The sequence below is a fragment of the Papilio xuthus genome, unplaced genomic scaffold, assembly GCF_000836235.2.
Source record: "Papilio xuthus unplaced genomic scaffold, Pxut_1.1 DF827714.1, whole genome shotgun sequence".
NCBI classification, from domain to species: Eukaryota; Metazoa; Arthropoda; class Insecta; order Lepidoptera; family Papilionidae; genus Papilio; species Papilio xuthus.
In genome coordinates this window covers 6,128,192-6,143,773 of record NW_013530935.1, presented here as the reverse complement: position 1 = coordinate 6,143,773, position 15,582 = coordinate 6,128,192, and the positions used below count along the sequence as shown (strand labels likewise).

The following is a 15,582-nucleotide window of genomic DNA, read 5'->3' as shown; positions in this document are numbered from 1 at the left end:
TTCCAATGTGTGGTTCATATTAGAACATATTATAGAGTGGCTTGTTCTGTTACAAATACCCTAGTCTGTACTCACCTTAAGTTTAACTATAGTGAAGTTCTTTGATAAATTGGTGCCTGCACCAAATATATGAATGGAGTTATTCAAATTTTTATATCAGTTACTAAGAAAATATTATTTATATTAAAGTTAAGTATTAAGTTTTGTTCATTCTTTAATTAAGAAAATAAGTTAAATTGTCCAACAATGATTGTAAAAAATATGCAATAAAAAAATTAAGTCTAATACTAGCATTCTTAGTTAAAATTAAGTGTTTTTTTTTATAAATCATAAAGTATAGGAGAAATTATTAATTGTTCTTGTTTTGTTTAAATTATTTCAAAAGTATTTGTTATTGAATGAATCAACTACCTAAAATTGTACAAAATATAGTCATTCTTTCTCATTTACTCTAAAAAACTATATGGTTTAGGTGGGTTGGTTAATTATTTCTTTGACTACATCAAAATAGACCTTTGTTATGAATCTCCGTCTGATAATTTCTCAAACATTTTACTTATGTCCCGACTGCCTGCAGTATTAGTGGGCCTCCTAAGTTTATGCTTAGCTGTCAACTTAGGTAATCTAGGCTTAGGTGATTTAGTCACAGGGAAGAAACTAGGCTTAGAATGTCCACCTAGGCCATCATAAGTTACATCTAAGTTAATCTCTTGATCTTTATTCTCGAAATCTAGTGTTGCCGGCATTTTTTTGTGGAATATACTTGTGTTAGTACAAAATGTTTTCTTCAATATTGAACTTTTTGCAGGCTTCAATATTCCAAATTCCGATGGCTGTAGAAATGTTAAATAAATAATTTAAAAAATTAAATTGTCTTATTAACATAACCGTTCAGTAGAACTCCTAAATTTTACAAATATTACGAATGTTTGGATGTATAGATGGATGGATGTTTGTTATCTCCAAAACAGCTGCATGGATCTCGCTGAAATTTGATATAGATGAAGAACATAGGTCCTTGCCCGGGACACCCAGAAATACTAAAACCAGACTTGGTAATAAAACAAGTTATAATAGTCTTATGGTGAAGGAACACATCTACACATATCGGTAAAGAAATTAAAAAAAGATATATGTGAAGTGAACTCGCACTGGGCTATAGAGATTGCTTGGGTCTGCCGAGTAGACCCTAACTTGGTTTAGCTTGGAATCAATTGATGAGATATGACCTGATGGAGATACCTTTAATGGTTTTGTGACAGCGGGTGGGTTCCTCTGTTGTAATGCTGCAAGAGCAAGTGTGCTTTGCTTCAGTCTTAGATATGGTGAGTCTGAGTTCTCTATCTCATCCACAAGAGTTTTCTGAAAGAAATTTAAACCACAATTAAATTAATAATTTTTAATTTAATTTAAACTAATATTGAACAAAATAATTAATTTTCAATTTATATTATATGTATAAAGAAAACTACTGGTTTCACTTGAATTTATATAGTTATTCAATTAGACTTCAATATTTAAAAAATAATTACTATAATATTATTCAGTTTTTTTTTTGTTAAAAAGACTCATACTGTATAACCTTCATATAGAAGACATAATCGTGGATGTTCCAAAATCAAAACACTTCAAACATATCTTTTTAAAGATAATTCTGACTTTTTTGTGTCTTTTTTGATAATATTACTAATAAACCACTTATTTATTTATATACATTTCTAATATAATACATTTCATATAAAAAAAAAAATATATACAAAACATATATTAAAAAGAGATACTAATATTATTAATGTGAATGTTTGGATGGATGTTTGTTTGAAGTTAACTCCGGAACGGCTGAACGCATCTCGATGAAATTTGGAATGGATATAGAACATAGTCAGGCAACTTTACAAAATTAAGTTTTATTTAATTCCGTGCGGACGGATCCGCGGTCAACAGCTAGTATAAACATATACTTACAACACTAGGGCTATCCAAATTTATTGCATCTTGATCTATCTTTTGCACTTTCGTATCTATATTTTCAGTTTCAATGCCAAATGCTTGCGCTGCATCACGTTTCTGATCTTGAAAGACCCGAAGACGGTATTCTTGGATCTCATCTTCTGCTGACCTGAGGTTGTTTAAAACCTAATTGTAGTCCATGTTGCCTTCCCACCCTTTTCTTATAAGGAAATGATGGGAAGGGGAAGTGGATTTAGCCGAGAAGGAAAGAATTGGAAGGAAAATCGTAATGTTTTCGTCCACATCCGTTGATCAAAGGTAAGCAACGCCTCTCCAATTACAGATATATATGGACAGAGTTCGCTTCGCTATTTCAGCGAATTCGGGTAAAAAAAAAAGTGCCACTGACGCATGTAATGTGTTTAAAATAAGAATGTTCAAATTGTTGACATTCAAAAATAACTAGAAAAGTCTTGAAAATCAGATATTCACTTTGAATTAGAAAAGTTACATTTGAATAGTAATTTTAAGAAATTAAATTAAAAAAATTACCTTAAATTTTGTCTTGCATCAGCCAATTTATTTGATTCTTCTACAAGCATTTTAGTAACTTCATCTAATCGATTGCGTAATTCATTTTTCTTTGCTTCAGATTCACATAAAGCCCTTAAAAAGTTACAAAGTACCTCTGTGTTACTTAGAACGGACACCAAAAATTATAGTAAAAATAATTAACTTGTAGGTATTATTATACAACTAGCAGTCACCCGCGACTGCATTCGCGCGGAATTAAAACAACATAATTGTAGCATATGTGTTCTTCCAGACTATGTTCTATATGTATGCCAAATTTTATTGAGATTCAGTCGTTTTGGAAGTAACTAGTTCACCAAAAGTTATAGATACCTTTTCAGTGCTGTTGCGAAAACTGCAACAGTTTTGACATCAGAATAACCTTCCAACATTGTTTCCACTTCACTACTGGTTGCATTCAATACTTTCTGTAGCCTAAAATTTAAAAAAAAATTAAGAAAACTTGGTTATTCAAATAAATTGTAGCTAAGAGCAACCTGCCAGTTGTAATAACAATTATTAGCTTCATAAAAGACACAAAAAGAAGTTTTCAATTAGTAATTGAACTTATTTATTATTTAATTTACATGTTCATATGTAAATATACAGTGCCAGTGTTAGGAAGGGGCGATCGCCCAGGTCTCCGCAAAGCAAAGGGCTTCACTGGTATGGCAACACCCTGGAGTCAAGGTTGTAGAAATCTTGTCCAGGGTGCTAGTTAGTTGTTAAAGATACAATTTGTAAATATGAAAAAAAAAAATTAACACTATTGATGCCACTAACTTGCCTTGCCAGTTCGCTTGTTATACATAAATATATACAGCATTGAATGTGTTAACTTGATGAATTAAAAGTAAATATATCTTACCGATGCATTGTGCTAATATTCTTCTTAAGGTTCTGGTTCTCTTCTCTTAATGCATTAACTTTTTTACTTTCAACTTTAAGGCAATTGTTGTATTCCTTTAACGCTGCAATAGCTGATTCCTGTTGTACTAATCTTTGCTCACAATTTGATAACATCTCTCTGCAAAGGTATAGAGTTATGACTATAGTTCTTTTCAAATATCTTGGTACCCCAAGGACATTAATACATTGTCAAGTATGGTCCCCTATATTCCACTACACCTAACATTGTTTTTTACGCTCCAACTCACATGAACATAAGAGCCACCAAGATATGTGAATACTACTATATTTAAAGTAATTGTTAACACTTTTCAACATAGGTGAAATAAAACATGGGAAATAAATGTCTGAATGAAATTATTACAATAATATTGAATTGGAATTTGTACCATAATAATATAAAATGCAAAACTATACTTGTTTCATAATGTGTGTTACATTAAAATTGTTAAAAATAAATATTGCAACAAAACATTGGTAGTTTTAATTAAACTTTTATTAGTACTTACTTATTAGTAGCCAACTCGGATTTCAAGCTATTGAGCTTTTCTTCCTTTTCTTTGCACACAGACTTTTGTTCATGCAGCTGGAGTTGAACATTGTCCAGCCGGGACTGAAGAGTGGCTGCATCATCACCTGTATTGTCATTACATATTGTTGGATACAGCCGGAACATACATTTCTCTGTTACCTTATTACGGCATTGAGGGCACGATTTGGACCTTAAATTAACAAAAAAATATATTGGCTATGATAATAAGATATGCATGACATTTATTCTTTTTATACAATGATTCAATTTTTAACAACTTTAACCAAAACATTGAAACATACCTTGCTATCCACTGAGCTAAGCAATTATGATGGAACATATGCCCACATTTTATGGCGTAAATACTCTCAGTTTGGTTCAACAAGTCGTTACATATCGAACATAGCATATGCATTTTTTCTGAAAATTAAAAACTCAAAACATTAAACTTGAGGTTAGGTGTGTTACAGTTAAAACACGAAACTACATATTTAATAAGATAGTAGATTACATTAAGCAATATAGAATACTTTAATAAATAAATATTTATCCATAACAAAGGGTATTTATAATTAAAACATAACCTACCATTTAAGTAATTGCAGGACAGTTATTAAGTGATAATTGTAATTGCTCGGACGGATATTTCACGTTTAAACTTATTTCAATAGAAAAATCATTTAACAATAATTATTTTAACTTGATTTAACGTACAAACTTGCGTAAAAAATTGAAATTAAAAACGTAAACAAAAGGTAAACAACTTTCAAATTCAAATGTCAAAAAACACATTTTTTTTAATTTTATGACCTGGTAGCATAGACTTTTAGGTCATATCTTATTTGGAAAATGTTCATTACTCAAAAAACACAAAATGTCACGAATCCAAGGAATAAAAATTAAAGAGCGGAAATATTCATAAAAGAGTATAGCAAAGAGTATATAAAATAAGAGACGGGAGTATAGTCATAGGGAGAGTATAGCCATATCAAGAGTATGAAAATGCTGACCTGAGGGCGCTACAATCGGCTTCAGAATTAGTTCCATATTTTTCCGTGATATCATCATGTTTTTTTATTGCTTACCCTGAAGTATAAGGTCCTTTATAAAAATAAGTGCATGTATATATATGGACTATTTACAAACTCTTATTGTAATTTTTAGACATATCTGTCGTGAAATTTATATTACGTGAGAATTAAAATTAAAACTTGTTCCAATCTTTTAAAGCTCAATTTTTGGTGATCAGAATCTGCTAAGCTTTCAGCCCTGGTCTGTGTGTACAGACCCTTACAGTTACTAATTATTTTAGGTACTCTATATTAGGTTTATTGAAAACTTGATTGAGGTGAGAGAGATATAAAAATAAAACGTGAATTACGGAATGATTTATTAAATTAAAATATAACGAAATCAACATATTACAAGCTTGAATTCAAATCCATTATAGATTCTGCGAGTCATTTACTTCTGTGCTAATTTCCTCCATTTTCATTCTTGCAGCCTTCAATTCTTCGAGCAAAGTTTTCAACATAGACTTATCAACTAACAGATCTGTAATCCTCTGTTCTCCGCTGAACACTTCCTCTGAATTAAGCGTCACTTTAACGACATCTATTGTACCATCAGGACCTGAGGCTGTTGTAATATCCGTCAGTTTGTTAACTGAAACAAAACAATTTAAAGAAATATAGTTTAGAATAAAAAAAAACACAAATTGCAAACACGCAATATAAGAAAAATTGTAATATCTGCGACTTTCTATAACGAAAGGAGTTTAGAAACAAATAAACCATTTACCGTGAGCTTTTGAGAACATAATTCCTGTATAAAAATATCGTCATCCTTGTCATTACAGTTGACAAAAACAGAGATATCAATATGTTTTAAACGGAGATTTTGGTCTCAGAAACCCACGATTAGTGGTTTAAAAAGAAAGTTAAATTTCGGGATTCGAAACCATTCAAGATCATTAACCAAACCTTTGAATGGCCATCGACACTGTAAAATAAAAGTTGACAAAAGTTTTATAGCCTGTATTGTGTATAATAAGGTTTATGTCAAAGAAGTTTCTTACCAAATAAAGCTTTTTCTCGTGCATTATCAACGTATGCCTCACGCGTGTTATCCGCGGCCTCCGCAAATGCAGCTGCGTGCGCGCGCGGCACGCCCAGCACTAACAAGTCCCGCGCTAGTTGCACGCCGCTGCACCCGCAGCGCTGCGCCTGCTGCAGCGTCCACCGGATCACTGCTGCTGCGCGCGCGCTCTCCTCGCGTGATGCTAGAATTATTGCTAACATTGCTGTTACCCGCGATTCAGTAGAACCCGCAAATTAGTAATCTATGTGTTCTTCCAGACTATAATCTACATCTATGCCAAATTACAGCAAGACACATGCAGCCGTTCTGGAGATACCGTCTAACAAACATTCATCCATCCATCCAAAAATTCGCATAAATAATCGCATACAATTTAAACGTATATTTTAGGTACACTTTAGGCCCTTTTGCCACTAAGCAAATGTTTGACTGCTTTAAGTAATAGCTCATCATTATGCGCAGTTGCTACAGTGGAAATAATACTTACATAAGTTGGTGTTCTTCAATATCTCCATGATGCCATCATCCTGCAACAATAGTCAAAATAAATTTTTTGGTAACTTTTTAAATATCCTTTTCAATAATTAGATTTAAAAAAAAGATATTTGCTCACATAATAATAAACATTTACTAATATACGTATGTATTATTTCAAAACTTATTTCGAGAACCATTTATAAATCTTAAAGCTATCTTCTTCTTATTCGTATTCTTCATTACTGAAGGTCCATTATTCTTAAAGCTATAGAACCCTATGAATTCTTGACACTTGATTTTAATACTAGCTGTCGCCCATGACTGCGTCCTTGCGACATTAAAAAAACTTAATAAGTAGCCTATGTGTTCTTCCAGACTATGTTCTACATCTATGCATAATTTCAGCGAGATCCGTTCAGCTGTTCGGGAGTTATATTATTAATAAGATTTTACACAAGAACTAAACATAAAACACAATATTACATGTTTGAAAAATATCACAGCATCATGTTCTGTCAACAAACGGAGGTTTTCTTGTGATACATTATTAAGTTAATGTTAGACGAGAGTGTCCGCGTGGGTCACCAAATGTTATTTGTCAACTGAATATTTACAAAGGTCGGCCATTTTTTTTCCTTCCAAAGTTCATAAAGATATGGATTTTAGGTTATTTTAGGCGACAAACACGTTAACATCAGATTTATAAACAGCTGCTCGTAGTAACTCGGTAACAAATTCTAAAATATGTAAATAGTAGCTGTCGCCCGCAAAACTGTCAGAGCGGAATTAAAAAAAATATTAATTAGTTGTCTGTGTTCTACATCTAAGATTAATTTAGGGAGATCCATGCAGCTATTCTGGAGATACCTATAAACAAACATCCGTCCATTCACCTAAACCAGTATTTCCCAACGTGGGCGATAACGCCCCCTTGTGGGCGCTGCAGGTCTCAAGTTGCGGGTTAAAGTAAAAGTTTCGTTTAGAATTCTCCGTTAATATACATGTATAGGTCACAATAATCAATTAATTTAATTTGAAGTTATAGTGGTTTTTAAATATGTGAGAATATGGGGGCGCTAAAAAAATATTTATTCTCAAAGTGGGCAGTAGACAACATAAGTTTGGGAACCACAGACCTAAACGTTCGCATTTGTAATATTAGTAAGATATTGTTGCCAATTTGAGCCTGATAAAAATATTTTTTAAAGTTCATTCTTACCTGAAATATTGGAAAATATAATTACGTTTTCGAAGACATGTATCAAACTCAATTTGCCAATTGTCTCAGCGTCTACGTGTCAAAATGCACTTCACATGAACAATGTAAAGTGTAAATTTAATATTTTTAAAATTGCTACTACATGTTGCTTGGAATTTTAACTTCGTCTTATATTGAATAGTTTTTAGTTTCCAAATGTTTAACATTGCAAGAAAACATGTCAGAGTTGGTACATATATAAATTATTATTAATTCAAATCAAACCTACAACTAATATAATATATTCATATTATGTCAATTTGTGGCTTAATGCGCGTGCTATAATTAAATAAAAAAAAAACTGTATCATCCACCTGACCTTATCCCTACGGAGGATCGGCACAGTATGTACTCCTCCATACATCTCTATCGGCCGTCATATTTCAACGCTATTTCACCGATTTCAGGTAGGCACTGGCTCGTTCGCTACCTTATAATTTAAAAAAATATGAATCCATCCAATTTTTACGCATATCCTCTTTCAGACAATCTTACTCCATACTTTCTTTGGTCATCCAAAGAAATCTGTATTCATTAAAACAATTCACTTCTGTTAAGTTACAGTTGTTAAAAATAATTGCAAACCGGCTGTTCTTCAGTGATATGATGAAGCAGAGTCCTGAAGAGTTGCGCGGGCAGGGCACCGAGCGCGTGCAGCGCCGCCAACGCCCACAGCGGACAGTCTCCCTCAGAGCAGAACTTGAATTTCTAGCAATAAACAACATAATAGTATAAAGTAATCGTATATATCGTAATAAGAAGGCAAAATATCAGTCTTATGACTGAACCAAGGCATTTGAAACCCACGCTACAATACTTGGACAATCTTGTAAATCATAAGTTTAAATTCGTATGCAAATGTCTTACCATATTCGAGTTAAAGTGGACAACAGCTCAACGATCTGAAACAATTCACATTTAATGTTATAAAATTAACATGTAAATTCATATCAGACGTATGAAAACATAAATAATACATGGGCGGTTAATTTTCAATGTGTCAAAATCACAGCCGCCATTTTGTTCAAACGTCATCGTATTCTGTTAAACATTTTACGCTAGAAAACTAGTATACCTTACTATCGCTGTTAACTTAAACAAATAACCTTAAATTTATAAAATAGCGAAAACTACTGCAGACTCTCTTTATTCTATTATTGAAGATTATCTTTGGCCAAAAATAATCTCCAAAGAAACTGGACCGATTTTATCTTAACTTTCAAATGCTGACGTACATAAGAAGAACATACGTTATGTTTTTTTTTAAAGAAACATACAGGCGAAGTCGCAGGCAACAACTAATATGTAATAACATAAATGAGAATTGAGTTTCATTCATAAAATCGTCTATGATGGAAAATTGCGAGCTCAATGAAAAGAAACTGCAATATCGTTTCTTACATCTACAACTCCTTACTAACGGCACAATTTTAAAACGTTCTATTTTAAAACTTCGAAGCCTCTTGAAAGGCTTTTGAAGAAAATATACATTCATATGCAGCCATGAATATTGGATGTAGTCACGTTGTTTTTTTTTTAATTTCCTATTTGGAATAACAAATTATAGCCGATATTTGTCACATAGAGCACATCCACAATTTCTACTAATGAAAACCCTACACTACACCTTGATGGTTTTTTTTTATAAGAGAAGGGGCAAACAAGCAGTGGAAACACCGAGGGGTTTAACGAAGACCTTGGACATCTGCAATACCAGAGGAACCACAGTTGCGTTACCGACCTTTGAAATGGTGATACTTTCGAGTTCCCGACTCTTTGTAATTTGCCTAGACAAATTACAAACCGAACGGCATTTACGATAGGAAAGTGACTTACATATTGTATTGTCAATGAGAATCTGAGTATCGGATTTATTCACACGAGGGTAGTAAACTAAGAATAACAAGGATAAGATAAGAACAACAATAATTGCTACGTAAAGAAGGATAGAACGGTTCTATTTTAAAAGTAAGTGTGACTTCAAACAGTACTGCAATGTCTACACTGGGATGCCCTCGTGTGAAAGTTGCATCAGTAACCACATCCATAGAGTATTCACTCCCATCAAAGCCATAAAGTAAATATTATCTAATAACAATTTCACTGTCCGTTGGTCCCCATCGCATTCTTTCATACAAGCATTCCAGAAATATAATAAAATGGCGCAAACAAACCCACGGGCAATATAATCCCAGTAAATCGAAGCAAATCTATTATTAAGAAAAGTCATAAACTATTTAAAGTCTTTTTAATTTGATTTGTTCATAAAAATATTGCACTCATGTCGAAAACCAGAGACTGCGTCCAAACTTTATTGAGACAATTAATTTCAAATTTCGAATCGCTTGAGCTTTGATCAACAAAAATTTCGGGTATCGGTTAAAAAGAGTTTCCAATTGATCCGATTCCCTGGCACCCATCTCGTTTATTATGTTAATTATTTTATATCATTGGCACAAAAGTTTATAAAATTCGTAGAAAAAAAAATTATTCTTTTATCTGGCTTTAGCGCAATTAATAGACACTGGCAGTTATCTGTAAATTAAAAAAAAATATAGCCTATGTCACCTAGGGATACTCTAGATTTCCAACAGTGAAAGAATTATTTCAAATCGCTTTATTACTTTCGGACGATATTCAATGCTGAAATGTAACTTTTTAGTCTATGGGCAGTGGTCGCCTCGCTATTTTAGCGATTTCAGATGCAAGCTGACTTTTTTGCCAAAATTTATAAAAAAAAATATTACGTGCAATATCTATTAATTATTTAGTCTGTGGGCGTTCAGGGCAGGTGAAGACGTGGTTCGCAAGGCGTGTTTTCATTCAATCAACTTAAAAGTGTCAGGTGCCCGGCCCTGTCAAAATACTCCGACTTATTACGAAGCGCCTTATCTTCACACCTTGTTAATTTTATCATCTACTAAAAACGGCTACGTACAAATTAAAGAAAACAACTGAATTAAAAAAAAAACTATGAAGCAGACAGTCTGGGTGGTTTTTAAACCAAAATCGTGACATCTTACTAGTTTTATAAATGCGAATGTTTGGATGGATGGATGTTTGTTTGAAGGTATCTGGAACGCCTCAACGGATTTTGAGGAAATTTGTCATAGATGTAGAACATAGTTTGGAAGAACACATAGAATACTTATTACTTTTTCTTTAATTCCGCGCGGACAGAGTCGCGTGCTACAGCTAGTTTATTATAAGTCGATGAAAACTAATGTTAAGTAATTAATTTGCAGCTTCTTATAATTATCAACTTATTTTTAATGGTTTGATTATTAATTAAAAATCAGACTTGATTAGTGCAAGCAACGTCTGACGACAGGAACAAACAATTTCATGACACAATTATTTGAATACATCTATGATTACATAGACAATTATTCAGATCTGTAGCGCTTAAAAAAGCCAATAAAACAATGAAATGAATGTATCCAATAAGATCTTATATCATCTTCAGTTTAACAGGAATTCCAAAAACTTTATTGATTCCGTAACGACATTGAATCGAGAACAATGGGTAACGTTCGTGTGGATTTTTAAAAACAAACGTATATTTGTCAACTGAGAGCTCGCGACGATCGCGTGGCCGATGGGTACGAATGGATACAAATATGGATACAAATACGGATACAAATACTTTGGATACCACGAACCTTAAAGTCTGCTAACATGTACAAAATCAAGGATAGTCGTTGTTAATTGACTCATCCAATGTAAGAAACATTACAAAATCTACACCAAAAATGTCTCTTAGTAGCCACTTAACATCTCTGAGTATACTTTAACATATAAAGAACATTTTGGTGTCAAATTTGGACAAAACGTCGCTGAAGCCGAAAGATTTATGAATGACCGTTTCCTATAGTTTGACGCAGTGTATGTAAGCCTGCAGAAGACTGATAGATAGATGGACCTGGTCAAAATATTGGAAGTGCATCGCAAGGACCAATGTTTGGTGATGAAAAGAACATCTACGCGCAACAGTGGTCGACTTTAAGGCCAAGTGAGAGTCGACATGGTTTTAGTATACTAGTCCAAAAGAATATTTCAAAGGATGAAATCTTACTAATATTATAAATACGAATGTTTAGATGGTGGACCTTACTGAAATTTAGCATAAATATAGAACATAGGCTGGAGGAACACATAGGTTACTAATTAAGTTTTTTTTAGTCTTGCGCAGACAAAGTCGCGGGCGAGAACTACTTTAAAATATAATAGACAAGTCATACTCGTAATTATAGCTAAAATTTTTATCTAAAATGTAAAAGATTTTTTTTGAACAAAGTAAATAATTATTTCAAGCCTTCGAAATGGTTCAATTCTCTTTGAGATACAAATTAACTAGAACAAAAATCTTGCCGACATTTTTAAGGAAAACACGCGGAAAAGTGAAAAGAAATTTTCACAAGGTTCTTAACCTAAAAAAGATGGTTAATTTATTTTACCAAATATCCAGTTAAAAGTTACTTGTAATCGTTATTTCAATTCCATTGAACATTTTTTACAATGAACACCCAAATTACCACCAAATGAGTGCCTTATTAAAATATTATAAGGTAGCAAACGAGCAAGCGGCTACCTAAATTCGCCGTAATAGCGAAGCGACCACTGCCTGTGGACATCCGCAATTGCAAGTTGCCTACTTTTAATCAGAAGAACCGCACAGAAAGAGAATATGTCTCCTTCCTATGCGACTCCTGCTCCATTAGATTCACTTTCCCTTCCCATCCTTTAAGATTGGAAGGAAAGGGGGGGGGACTTACCAGATTCCTTGATCATTAGCTCATCAAAATCGATATTGTAAATAATAAATCATAACAAGATAAATATAAAAAATATATATATTTTTCAAGGAAAATGGACGCTACGAGTGCCAAGGGGTAACAATGATAGCAAACAATTTTAGCACAGCAAACTAATGAATATGAAGTATGGGGTCGGCAGAGTCCTACGATGCGGTGGGAATGGCCCATTGCAATTCAACAGTTGGTACCGATATGTACCGTCTGCAGAACAGATTCAACGTAAGGATAATATGATATATTATATATTTATTCTAAAAATTATCTTTGATTTAATCATTGTTTATACTTTAGAGAACTTTTGAATATAAACCTTCGAAAATTGTTGAGATAAAATTTAGTAAAAGACCACTAAGATTTTTTATTACACAATTATGTCTCATCATATTTCAGTTACAATTTTGGAAAACATAGTTCCGTTACAAAATATACTAAATATATATATATATTTTCCTATCCCTGTAATCTTACTAATATTATAAATGCGAATATTTGTATAGATGTTTGTTAGAAAGTATCTCCAGAACCGTTAAATTTGGCATATATGTAGAACATAGTCTAGAAGAATACATGGACTAATAATTAAGTTTTTTAATTCCGAACGGATAAAGTCGTGGTCAACCGTATTATATAAAAAGTACATAATTAAAACATAATAATAAGTATCGAAAATATTGAAAACCAAAGTTATACCGCGAGAAATAACCAGACAAAATATATGTCATACGGGATACAGGAGAAAGAAATCACGCTTAATGATCGACAGTGATACGAATAATTGCGAGCTGTTTTTGCTGACGCTCCTCATTTGATGCTACAGGCTATATAAGAGGTGGCGCGCGACGTTGGGATCACAACACTAGCGCCGGCCGTCGGCGTTGTTACTGCGCCGACAATTTCCACAGTAAGAGTTTACACGTGTTAAGTGCTGTGTGTGTTATTCTGTGTCTTGCTGTTATGCTGTAAATTATCCAGGTAAGACATAGATTTATATTCGGATTTCCTAGAAATATTACTTAATTTTTTTTAAAAATTATTATAGATTTGTTTTCCTTGACTAAATATGTGATTTAATTTTTATAAGTAGATTTTATTTTGTATTTATAATATAAATAAATTTTAACCAGGGCTGCAGAGCGCAAAAATATTTGTAATTTTATATTTTAATTAATTTTACTTATTTTTTTGCAGACGTTATTTGTCGTAAATTGTGTTTTTTGTTGTGTAAAAAAATAATTAAATTCGGTTAAGTTCTTATAACAATAAATTAAATGTTTAATTTTTATCTAAATAATATAAATGGACGAATTAAAGCAATAATTTGAGTTCTCTATTTATCGTTACTTTTCATTGACAATTCCTACATCAAACTTCTTTTATGCAACATCCTAACTATTATAGAACTAGTTAACGCCCGCAACTCTGTCCGGGCGGAATTAAAAAAAAAACTAGTATCCTATGTGTTCTTTCAGACCATATTCTACATGTATGCTTAATTTCATTAAGATCCCTTCAACCATTCTGGAGAAAACTTCAAACAAACATAACCATTTAAACATTCGCATATATAACATTAGTAAGATTTCCTAATTTGATAATTTCTCCATCAAATTTCTTTTATGCTTTATATCTTTAAATGAGCAATTCTTGTATATATATAATAGGAATCTCGGAATCGGCTCCAACGATTTTCATAAAATTTTGTATATAGGGGGTTTCGGGGGCGATAAATCGATCTAGCTAGGAATCATTTTTAGAAAATTCGTGTTTTATCGATAATCAACTTAAACATAAACTTAACTTTTTCTATCGGTAAGATCGAAAAATAATATTCATATTTCATCATTTTATTAGTAATTCGTACTTAAATAAAACTTCCAAAAACCACAATTTTAAAAAAAATACCGAGCAAAGCTCCGTCATCCAGGTACTAATATATTATACTATATGTATCTTATAAATATATTATACTATAATTATTTTATTTTTTCTTTTTATAATAAAATATTTGGCAAATTCGAGTTATCGAGCATCTTTATCTTTTAAAATGATGAATAATATTTGAAAAAAGAACATTTTTTTTCATAATTATATTATTTATGTTTGCTATAAATGTGATATAGACATATATTTACATCGTAAATATATATTATGTACAATATTTACGTAATACACAAATATTTTCTACATAAAACAATCTTTATTGTTACATTTAAATTAAAAAAAATACTTCAGTGGTTCTGTAATTATTGTTTTTGGTATGACAACATTAATTGTTAAAAAAGTGGGTTTCCACTGCGAAACAAATGCCAAATTATCATCGCGCAAATTATCTTTAAACATCGCAATACAACCTGCACATATCTGCGAAGAAATTCAAAGATATGTGTGAAGTCAACCCTCTCTGGGTTAGCGTGGTTGACTATGGGATAACGCCCCTAACTTAGAGTAGGTTCCAAGCTTCTCAGTGGGGACGTGTAGCTGATGATCTTTGAAAATATATAAGTATAAATTCAATAATAAAAATAAAAAATACTTATTGACTTAACCATTGCAACATTAGCTATTTTTTATATCTAGCTGTCGTCGTGCCTCCGTCCGCGCGGTATTAAAAAAAAACATAATTAGTAGCCTATGTGTTCTTTTAGACTGATTTCTAAATGTATGTCAAATTTAATCGAAATCCGTTCAGCCGTCCTGGACCTTTAAACAAACATCCATCCAAACATTCGCATTTATGTATAATATTAGTAGGATATCAAATCACTTTATATTACAATTTTCACTAAATAACTAAAGTCTAACGTAATGGCCGCCATTGCAAATTGACATTTTTTTTTATTTTTTATATCATAAGGTGGCAAACGAGCGAGCGGCCACCTGAAATCGCTGAAATAGCGAAGTGACCGTTGCCCATAGACATACGCAATTGCATATGCGTTGCCTACCTTTAATCGACGGAGGAGAGG

General features: G+C 32.4%; 3 protein-coding genes across 3 annotated transcripts in view; 1 reads left to right on the top strand and 2 right to left on the bottom strand.

The window, feature by feature from the left end:
* Positions 1–327: 327 nt before the first annotated feature.
* Positions 328–4,711, bottom strand: LOC106116566 (E3 ubiquitin-protein ligase TRAIP). Its single transcript, XM_013310442.1, has 9 exons — positions 4,553–4,711; positions 4,267–4,383; positions 3,942–4,154; positions 3,392–3,550; positions 2,857–2,958; positions 2,503–2,616; positions 1,966–2,119; positions 1,243–1,362; positions 328–833 (listed from the first exon to the last, which is right to left on the bottom strand). The coding sequence occupies exons 2-9, from the start codon at positions 4,377–4,379 to the stop codon at positions 519–521; spliced, it is 1,290 nt and encodes a 429-aa protein (XP_013165896.1). The 5' UTR covers positions 4,380–4,383; positions 4,553–4,711; the 3' UTR covers positions 328–518.
* Positions 4,712–5,337: 626 nt separating this feature from the next.
* COMMD4 (COMM domain containing 4) overlaps positions 5,338–15,582 on the bottom strand; it is a 15,971-nt gene continuing 5,726 nt past the window's right edge. The window contains exons 2-6 of the mRNA XM_013310803.1: positions 8,667–8,701; positions 8,385–8,507; positions 6,552–6,591; positions 6,042–6,245; positions 5,338–5,629 (exon numbers count right to left, since the gene is read on the bottom strand). Of these exons, the coding sequence (XP_013166257.1) occupies positions 5,409–5,629; positions 6,042–6,245; positions 6,552–6,591; positions 8,385–8,507; positions 8,667–8,669 (591 nt within the window). The 5' untranslated portion in view covers positions 8,670–8,701 and the 3' untranslated portion in view covers positions 5,338–5,408. The remainder of the gene's footprint in view (positions 5,630–6,041; positions 6,246–6,551; positions 6,592–8,384; positions 8,508–8,666; positions 8,702–15,582) is intronic.
* Positions 13,490–15,582, top strand: part of Kin (leucokinin) — a 4,986-nt gene continuing 2,893 nt past the window's right edge. Inside the window, exon 1 of the mRNA XM_013310801.1 lies at positions 13,490–13,588. The gene's annotated coding sequence lies outside the window, so the exon portion shown is untranslated. The remainder of the gene's footprint in view (positions 13,589–15,582) is intronic.